Source organism: Stomoxys calcitrans, chromosome 5 (genome assembly GCF_963082655.1).
Source record: "Stomoxys calcitrans chromosome 5, idStoCalc2.1, whole genome shotgun sequence".
NCBI classification, from domain to species: Eukaryota; Metazoa; Arthropoda; class Insecta; order Diptera; family Muscidae; genus Stomoxys; species Stomoxys calcitrans.
Window position 1 is genome coordinate 18229860 of NC_081556.1, and position 10609 is coordinate 18240468.

The 10609-nt window shown below is 34.9% G+C and overlaps 1 protein-coding gene across 1 annotated transcript; it reads left to right on the top strand.

Annotated features, from left to right (window-relative positions):
• The first annotated feature begins 4768 nt into the window (after positions 1-4768).
• LOC106084323 (uncharacterized) lies at positions 4769-7735 on the top strand. The gene is made up of 3 exons (XM_013247911.2): positions 4769-4869; positions 6387-6869; positions 6931-7735. Exons 1-3 carry the CDS (start codon positions 4827-4829, stop codon positions 7620-7622), a joined length of 1218 nt encoding a protein of 405 aa, XP_013103365.1. The 5' UTR covers positions 4769-4826; the 3' UTR covers positions 7623-7735.
• Positions 7736-10609: the final 2874 nt, after the last annotated feature.

Genomic DNA, 10609 nt, shown 5'->3' on the forward strand with positions numbered 1-10609 from the left:
AAGAGCTTTACTTCACGAATCTAACAGTGTCTTCAGAATTTCGAAATTCAAAAATCTAACGAAGTAACAGCAATTTCGAACTCACATCGATTTTTTTGCATTTTTTCGATATCAATTAAGCGATTTTGAGCTTGTTTTTTTGAGAAAACACTCGGGGATTGGTCTTAACCACATTTTTTGCCACAAACTTCTCTTCTGTATACTCAACTCAAAAAATTTTGGGACACCAAAAATTTAAAATTTTGCAAGGGTTACCCCTTCGCTTAAAAAATGCAAAAAAAATAAAATGTTAAATTTTAAGAAATTTTGTTTATTTTACGGTTTGCATTCGAAATTCAACATGCGAAATGCTTGAACATTTTCGAAATTCGAAAAAATGAAGGAGTTACAGCGTTTTCGAACTTAAAAATGACCTTGAAAATCGTAGGCCCACAATAAATCGATTTTTACTAATTTTTTCATAGAAAACTTTTAAGTATTGCTTCAACCAGCACCATTACGGAAAGAGCTTTACTTCACGAATCTACCAGTGTCTTCAGAATTTTGAAATTCAAAAATCTAACAAAGTAACAGCAATTTCGAACTCACATCGATTTTTTTGCATTTTTTCGATCGGGGATTGGTCTTAACCACATTTTTTTGCCACAAACTTCTCTTCTGTATACTCAACCCAAAAAATTTTGGGACACCAAAAATTAAAAATTTTGCAAGGGTTACCCCTTCGCTAAAAAAATGCAAAAAAATAAAATGTTAAATTTTAAGAAATTTTGTTTATTTTACGGTTTGCATTCGAAATTCAACATGCGAAATGCTTGAACATTTTCGAAATTCGAAAAAATGAAGGAGTTACAGCGTTTTCGAACTTAAAAATGACCTTGAAAATTTTAGGCCCACAATAAATCGATTTTTACTAATTTTTTCATAGAAAACTTTTAATTATTGCTTGAATCAGCACCATTACGGAAAGAGCTTTACTACACAAATCTAACAGTGTTTTCAGAATTTTGAAATTCAAAAATCTAACGAAGTAACAGCAATTTCGAACTCACATCGATTTTTTTGCATTTTTTCGATATCAATTAAGCGATTTTGAGCTTGTTTTTTTGAGAAAACACTCGGGGATTGGTCTTAACCACATTTTTTGCCACAAACTTCACTTCTGTATACTCAACTCAAAAAATTTTGGGACACCAAAAATTGAAAATTTTGCAAGGGTTACCCCTTTGCTGAAAAAAAGCAAAAAAAAAATAAAATGTTAAATTTTAAGAAAATTTGTTTATTTTACGTTTTGCATTCGAATTTCAACATGCGAAATGGTTGAACATTTTCGAAATTCGCAAAAGTGAAGGAGTTACAGCGTTTTCGAACTTAAAAATGACCTTGAAAATTGTAGGCCCACAATAAATCGATTTTTACTAATTTTTTCATAGAAAACTTGGATTGGTCTTAACTACACTTTATGCCACAAACTCAACCCAAAAAATTTTGGGACACCAAAAATTGAAAATTTTGCAAGGGTTACCCCTTTGCTGAAAAAATGCAAAAAAATAAAATGTTAAATTTTAAGAAATCTTATTTATTTTACGGTTTGCATTCGAATTTCAACATGCGAAATGTTTAAAAATTTTCGAAATTCGAAATAATGAAGGAGTTACAGCGTTTTCGAACTTAAAAATGACCTTGAAAATTTTAGGCCCACAATAAATCGATTTTTACTAATTTTTTCAAAGAAAACTTTTAAGTATTGCTTCAACCAGCATCAATACGGAAAGAGCTTTACTTCACGAATCTAACAGTGTTTTCAGAATTTTGAAATTCAAAAATCTAACGAAGTAATAGCAATTTCGAACACACATAGATTTTTTTAGCATTATTTTGATATCAATTAAGCGATTTTGAGCTTGTTTTTTTGAGAAAACACTCGGGGATTGGTCTTAACCACATTTTTTGCCACAAACTTCACTTCTGTATACTCAACTCAAAAAATTTTGGGACACCAAAAATTGAAAATTTTGCAAGGGTTACCCCTTTGCAGAAAAAATTAAAAAAAAAAATAAAATGTTAAATTTTAAGAAATTTTGTTTAATTTACGGTTTGCATTCGAATTTCAACATGCGAAATGCTTAAAAATTTTCGAAATTCGAAAAAATGAAGGAGTTACAGCGTTTTCGAACTTAAAAATGACCTTGAAAATTTTAGGCCCACAATAAATCGATTTTTACTAATTTTTTCATAGAAAACTTTTAAGTATTGCTCAACCAGCACCATTACGGAAAAAGCTTTACTTCACGAATCTAACAGTGTTTTCAGAATTTTGAAATTCAAAAATCTAACGAAGTAACAGCAATTTCGAACACACATAGATTTTTTTTGCATTTTTTCGATATCAATTAAGCGATTTTGAGCTTGTTTTTTTGAGAAAACACTCAGGGATTGGTCTTAACCACATTTTTTGCCACAAACTTCACTTCTGTATACTCAACTCAAAAAATTTTGGGACACCAAAATTAAAAATTTTGCAAGGGTTACCCCTTTGCTGAAAAAATGCAAAAAAAAATAAAATGTTAAATTTTAAGAAAATTTGTTTATTTTACGTTTTGCGTTCGAAATTCAACATGCGAAATGCTTGAAAATTTTTGAAATTCGAAAAAATGAAGGAGTTACAGCGTTTTCAAACTTAAAAATGACCTTGAAAATTTTAGGCCCACAATAAATCGATTTTTACAAATTTTTTCATAGAAAACTTTTAAGTATTGCTTTAACCAGCGCCATTACGGAAAGAGCTTTACTTCACGAATCTAACAGTATTTTCAGAATTTTGAAATTCAAAAATCTAACGAAGTAACAGCAATTTCGAACTCACATCGATTTTTTTGCATTTTTTTCGATATCAATTAAGCGATTTTGAGCTTGTTTTTTTGAGAAAACACTCGGGGATTGGTCTTAACCACATTTTTTGCCACAAACTTCACTTCTGTATACCCAACTCAAAAAATTTTGGGACACCAAAAATTGAAAATTTTGCAAGGGTTACCCCTTTGCTGAAAAAATGCAAAAAAAATAAAATGTTAAATTTTAAGAAATGTTGTTTATTTTACGGTTTGCATTCAAATTTCAACATGCGAAATGCTTGAAAATTTTCGAAATTCGAAAAAATGAAGGAGTTACAGCGTTTTCGAAGTTAAAAATTACCTTGAAAATTTTAGACCCACAATAAATCGATTTTTACTAATTTTTTCATAGAAAACTTTTAAGAATTGCTTCAACCAGCACCATTACGGAAAGAGCTTTACTTCACAAATCTAACAGTGTTTTCAGAATTTTGAAATTCAAAAATCTAACGAAGTAACAGCAATTTCGAACTCACATAGATTTTTTTAGCATTTTTTCGATATCAATTAAGCGATTTTGAGCTTGTTTTTTTGAGAAAACACTCAGGGATTGGTCTTAACCACATTTCTTGCCACAAACTTCACTTCTGTATACTCAACTCAAAAAACTTTGGGACACCAAAAATTGAAAATTTTGCAAGGGTTACCCCTTTGCTGAAAAAATGCAAAAAAAATAAAATGTTAAATTTTAAGAAATGTTGTTTATTTTACGGTTTGCATTCGAATTTCAACATGCGAAATGCTTGAAAATTTTCGAAATTCGAAAAAATGAAGGAGTTACAGCGTTTTCGAACTTTAAAATGACCTTGAAAATTTTAGGCCCACAATAAATCGATTTTTACTAATATTTTCATAGAAAACTTTTAAGTATTGCACCATTACGGAAATAGCTTTACTTCACGAATCTAACAGTGTTTTCAGAATTTTGAAATTCAAAAATCTAACGAAGTAACATCAATTTCGAACTCACTGAAAACACTGTTAGATTCGTGAAGTAAAGCTCCTTCCATAATGGTGCTGTTTGAAGCAATACTTAAAAGTTTTCTATGAAAAAATTAGTAAAAATCTTTTTATTGTGGGCCTAAAATTTTCAAGGTTATTTTTAAGTTTGAAAACGCCGTAATTCCTTAATTTTTTCGAATTTCGGAAATTTTCAAGCATTCCGCAGTTTGAAATTCAAATACGAATCGTAAAATAAGCAAAATTTCTTTAAATTTAACATTTCATATATTTAGCATTTTTTTAGCAAAGGTGCAAAATTTTAAATTTTTGATGTTTCAAAATTTTTTGAGTTAATTAAACAGAAGTGAAGTTTGTGTCAAAAAAAATGTGGTTAAGACCAATTCTTGAGTGTTTTCTTTAAAAAACAAGCTCAAAATCGATTAATTAGTATCCCAAAAATGCAAAAAAAAAAACATAAAATTATATCGTGTGTAATGCCTATGGGGAAGACGACGAAGCGTTAGAGCATTTCTCAGCCATTGCCTGTCTTTCGCGACTGTCTGATACCAAGAATTAGGTGTTGATTTGATACCAGAGTTAAACCGACATAGGGGCGTAGATTGGAAAGCAATAGGGATTATGCGATTGCCACGGAGTTCCTTAAATAGATTTTTTTTTGAGAAAACTATTAATTTTTTAGAAGACCAAAAAATTTTTTATACCATAAATGACTCGATGTAGATGTGCACTAGTTTTCTGAAACATCTGCAATTTGTGTACCTAACTGCACATGTTCAACCGTAAATAAATATAGAAATATCTTATTATAAAAGTGTTGACTTAGCCAACAGAGTTATAGCCAGTGCGAAATATCTATTTTTCCGCCTTGTAATTGTGGACTATAAATACAACTCAACTCACGGCTTGATATTAGTTATCGATTGAGGTCTTATGTTAGTATAAAGCTTGAGTTTAAATGGCTTGGTGTTTAAAATGACAAAGTTTTTTATTGTTCCAACTTGGTTCTGTGCTTTGGGTAAATATGGATGTTTGGTAATTCAAGCGAAGCAAAGTACTTAATTCACCAGGAGTTGAACTACGACATTGGAAGGAGATTGCTTATTCAATAAAACAAGTAATAGCCTGTTAAGTTCGGCTGGGACGAATCTTGTATACCCCCTACCATGGATCCCATTTATTTGTTCTTCACCAAGTGATATGGGAGGACAAAACAAGAAATCCCATGGATTTTTCTTAATTTTTTGCTTAAGAATTGCTTCTTGTGGCTGCTCACGAAGTCAAATCCTGATATACGTATCTGGTCTTGAGCCAATTCAGGCCATACATGGGAGGTTGCAGCAGATATCATCGTGCAAAATTTCAAACAAATCGGATAAGAAATACGCTGTCTAGTGGGGTTCGTGCAAAATTTCACCAATATCGGATATGAATTGCACCTTCTAGAGGCTCAAGATGTATATTTGGAAGATGTGTTTGCATGTGAGCTGTGCCAGGCTATGACTAATATGGACTATACTTGATACAAATGTTGCAGGTTCTAGGAGAAGTCATAGTGCAAAATTTCAGTCATCGGATAGGAATTACGCCCTTTAAGGCTCGAGATGTATTATCGGAAGAATATATAGAAGATACTTGACATACCATACTTGTTGTCGTAACAAAACACTACCTGCAAAATTTTAGACATATTGGATAATAATTGGGTCCTCTAGAGCATCAAAAATCAAGAAGAGTGATCGGTTTATGTGAAAGCTGTATCTAAATATAGACTGATATCTAAATATGGATAGTCAAAACTGATCTATGTCAATAAGAAGTGTTTGTGCAAGTGGAGGCCACGGGTAGTAGGGCGGCACCAGCTCTTGCCAGATACTGAGTGCCTATGATGCTAGATATGACAAGGCGAGATATTGGCGCCTTTCAATAAACAACGGCCATCATGTTCCCGCGGCGATCGGATCTTCTGACCTGAACGAGCTTGACGGGGATCGCCACCTCCACATGAAAATGTGTCTACAACAACAACAACCGTGGCGCAGAGGTTAACATATCTGCCTAAGACTCCGAACGCCTGGGTTCAAATCCCGGCATGAACATCAGAAAATTTTTCAGCGGTGGTTACCTCTTTACTAAAGCTGGCTTTATTAGTGAAATATCCTGCCATGTTAAACCGCTCGCCCTTTGGACTCGGTGTAATAAAGGAGTCCCCTTATAATTGAGTTTTAACTTTAATCGGGCTGCTTACATTGATATGAGAGAAGTATTTACTGTTCCTTAATGGAATGTTCATCGGAAATTTAGTAGTTTGTTCAAGTTGTATGCCTTACTATTTCGAAAGTTAGAGTGCTTTCGACAACAACTTTATAATGTCATGAGGGTCTAGTATATATTGTGGGGTCTTAGACTAATATTTCGAGGTCTTACAAACAGAATGTACCATCCCATGGTAGAGGGTATAAAAGATAGTTTAACTCTAGATTGTTAGCTTATATTGCTTTAAAGTACAAAACAATAATTAACACTATCTTCCAGCTATTGCTGCCAATGCCTGTTCCATTACCTTGCCGGAAGATGTTCAGGGCTTTGCTCCCGTCATTTTGACACGCAGTTCTGCCAAAGGAGAATATCAACTATTTAAACCTACTGGCAAAACCACAGAAATTCCTGACGGCACTCAACTCTTGCTTGCCTGTACTGGCAAAAAGAATACCATGGAATCAGTGAAATCGGGGAAATCTGTGAAATCGAATACTTTGGAATTGAAGTGTTCCTCGAACAAGTTCAAGGATAATAACAATAATCAACATCAGCTGAAGAATTTGGTATGCAAAACCATACCAAGTTCTATCTTGAGAAAAACCAATAACAAATGCTCCAAAAATAGAGGCAAAATTTTGGAGGCTGGCTTTGAGTTAAATAAAAAATTCTATGGTCCAGTGTTTGAGATTTGCTATGACAAGGAAAGCGAGACCACCTATTATACACACAACACCATCAATGGAGCCGCCATTAATTGTGGGAAATATGATCACGCTTCAAATTAAAATTTGTTTACGTTTCTTATTTTCTTTTGCAGATAACATACAGGAGAGCACCCGCCGTGCCTTCAGTGCTGATGGCATGAAACTCAAAACCTCCAAGACCTACGACATTTATGCCAAGAAAAATCAAGTTGAACGTTTCAAGAAATTCTTTGGAGCTGGCCAGAAATATATTGACGATGCCAGTTATTTGGCACGTGGCCATTTGACCCCCGATGCCGATTTCGTCTTTGGTTATGAACAATTGTCCACCTACTACTACGCCAATGTGGCACCTGAATTCCAAAATATAAATGCTGGCAATTGGTTGCGTGTTGAAGATTTAGCTCGTACTGTAGCCGGCACACATGGTAGTGATATTGAGTCATATAATGGCTATTTGGGTCTCTTGAAATTAAAAAAATCTAATGGCAACTTGATTGAAATCTTTTTGGATGATGCTAAACAAATTGAGGCGCCCAAATACTACTTCAAAGTGCTGTTGCATAAGCCCAGTGATGCTGGTATTGTTTTTGTTACCGTCAATGATCCCTTCGTTCGAGATGGTCCATCAAATGAGTTCTGCAAGAATGTCTGCAATGCCACCGATTTGACTCATCCCAATTTCCCTACTGTGTCGAAGGGCTATACCTTCTGTTGTAAAGTTGATGACTTCAAGAAACACTTTGAAGGTTTGCCTTCGGATGTTAGTGCCAGCAAATTGTTGAAGCGTCAAAAACAAAAGTGATCGATAAAAAACTGTCTACAAATTGTATATAATTCATGTACATATATATAAACATGTAGTTTATTTAAAAAAATAGTAAAAAAAATAAAAAAAAGCGAAGTCATTGAAACACACACAGTTTTTTCATTTCCAAGTTCTATACATTTGGTCTGAGGCGGCGATGCCCAGGCCTTTACGGTAACGTTGATGGTAAGTCACACGTATTCTTATTCTCTTTCTTTCAGTCGTTGTAGAGACAAGTGTTGCCACTAAAAAAAATTATTTCCAACCAAAATTTAAGAAACATCGTACCAAACTCGACCAAAACCTACCAAATGTTCTACAAGCATGTTCTGCATCATGTTCAACCCTAAAAAGTATGCATACTAGATCGTCGACATGCCCGTCCGTCTGTTTATTGAAAGCACTTTACAGCCTAAAGTTGAAATATAGTCTGTATTTGAAATAGCACTTTTTTATCCCAATCTTCTAATAAGAAATCTTTTGGTCATAAAAGTCGTATTTTTTCCCCGATTTAAATTAACAATCCTGACGAATTTTGATGTAGCGATTTCCCCATTTAAGGGATTGAGCCCTGAAATGCGGTTTTACTTCCTATTTTCGCTGTTACAGTGAGATGCATGGACTCCCTTTCTCCTGAAATTTGAAGCAGTGAGACCCTTTGTAACATCATTTCACCTCTCTACATCCATGATTTTATTCTACACTCTTAAGGAATATACAGAAACGACAAGTTATTCCCGGCAATTTTTTCAGTAATTAACCGGGTATTTATGCCAAATATTGAGGTAATCAAAACCTACCAATTTTGGTAGGAACAATCCAAAAATGGCGAACGGCAACACTGGTTGAGATAGCAACGAATGAACATGCGCAGGGGTATATGCATCGTTTTTTTGTTTTTATTTTAAAAACAATCATTTTTATTGATGAAACTCTTGAAAGGTTGTTGCTGTTGTTGTAGCAGTGTGTTGTACACTGAGGCGGCAGCCCTTGCCGATGAAGGATTTCATCGGGTCAACCCGGTACGTACAACCGGCTGCCATGAGATTGACGCTTGAAAGGTATACAAAAGTTGTTGTTGTTGTAACCACATTTTCGTTTGGTGGTAGCGATCCTCGTCAAGCTCTTCAAAGTGAGCAAACTCGTTTCGCCATGGTCGAATAAATCGATCGATATAAAAAAGTATAAGTTTTCTTATTTTATGATTATTTTGCAAAAAAAAATAAGTGTAAAAAATTATTTTTTACACATTGAGACTTAAAAATACTTAATAAGAGTATTTCACCCACATAGACACATTGTCATATTGCACATCGCTGGTCAGACTCTGAAGACATGGCCGATTTTATCTTGCCGAAATTGCATAACTGAGCTATTATGGCATCACAGAGCGTATAATTAATATTAATAGTGGGATTGCCTATTCGAAATTGCTTGACGAAACCAAAAACATAACATAGGCTTCAATATACTCTCAATTTAAATATTGAATATGCATGCAATCCATGTGGGTGGATATACAAATTTCGACCCAGTCGCTGTTGAAACAATGTGTTGTGCCTTAATCTAGGTTTTTTATACCCTCCACCATAGGATGGGGGTATACTAATTTCGTCATTCTGTTTGTAACTACTCGAAATATTCATCTGATACCCCATAAAGTATACATATATATTCTTGATCGTCATGATATTTTATGTCGATCTAGCCATGTCCGTCCGTCTGTCTGTCGAAAGCACTCTAACATTCGAAAGAGAAAAGCTAGCCGCTTGAAATTTTGCATAATTTGCGTTTGGGATTGTAGATGGGCCATATCGGTAATAAAAACCGATCTTGGGTCTTGACTTCTTAAGCCGCTAGAGATCGCAATTATAATCCTATTTGTCTGAAATTTTGTACGACGGATCCTCTCATGACCATCAACATACGTGTTTGTTATGGTCTAAATCGGTCTATAGCCTAATACAGCTCCCATAAAGGGCGCAATTCTTATACGAAATGGCTGAAATTTTACACAGGTCTCCAACATATAATTTAATTATGGTCCGAATCAAACCATAACTTGTTATATATTCAGATCCATGCCCTCAGCAATTGGGTTGGTTGGGATTGTGTGGACAGATACATATGAGCAGGTAACGTGTGTCGTGTGGTTCCTGATTGTTAGCGCTACATACATCTGACACTTTGCTATCAGTCACAGCCGTATAGAAAATTTTTGTTGTAACCAAATATATGAATACCATCTTTGGCAAACATCTTCGAAGCTGATGCAGCTTACCTATGTTCGGCGGATGGCTTCTTAAACTATCATTCACGAATGCTGCTTACACATAACTGTTACACTGCTAGATCTACTACTGCATTTCCCATGGACATTCCATTTAGAAACAGGGGATACTTCTCTCATATCAATGAGTGCAGCCCGACTAATGTGTTACGATCAACGATAAGGGGTCTCCTTTTTAAGCCGTGTCCGAACGGCGTGTGTAGAGAAGTTTTAACATGGCAGGATAACTCACAAATGTACAATAGACAGCATTGGTAAGGGGATAAACACCGCTGATGTTCGCGCCGGGATTTGAACCCAGGCGTTCGGTGTCATAGGTAGATATGCTTACCTCTACGACACGGTGGCTAGATCTAGAAGATGATAATACTATGACAACATATTTGTGGCTACACATCACAAGGATCTTTGCTTTCTGCCTGCTTTGATGTAGGTGGTCTACACTAAAACTGAAAAGATAACCTCTCACTGTTAGTTGAGCAGAATTCTGGCAGGACTGCATTTCGTGTTGTTCAACTAGTGAGTCCACACTGCATAGTTCACCAGTACCCCAAGTACTGCCGGCAAGTGAAATGAGGACCTCGTTTCTTCTTATGACTGTCATAAATTGAAGTTGCATGTACCGAAGGCCTGTACAGACTTCAATGTTGGCATATAGTCGTACCTCTTGTTTTTCGAATAAAACACATATACC

Coding starts and splice junctions, on each gene's coding strand:
- LOC106084323 (XM_013247911.2), top strand. CDS start 4,827: ATGACAAAGTTTTTTATTGTTCCAACTTGGTTCTGTGCTTTGG. Junction 4,870..6,386: donor AACTTGGTTCTGTGCTTTGG/GTAAATATGGAT, acceptor ACTATCTTCCAG/CTATTGCTGCCAATGCCTGT. Junction 6,870..6,930: donor CAATGGAGCCGCCATTAATT/GTGGGAAATATG, acceptor TTTCTTTTGCAG/ATAACATACAGGAGAGCACC.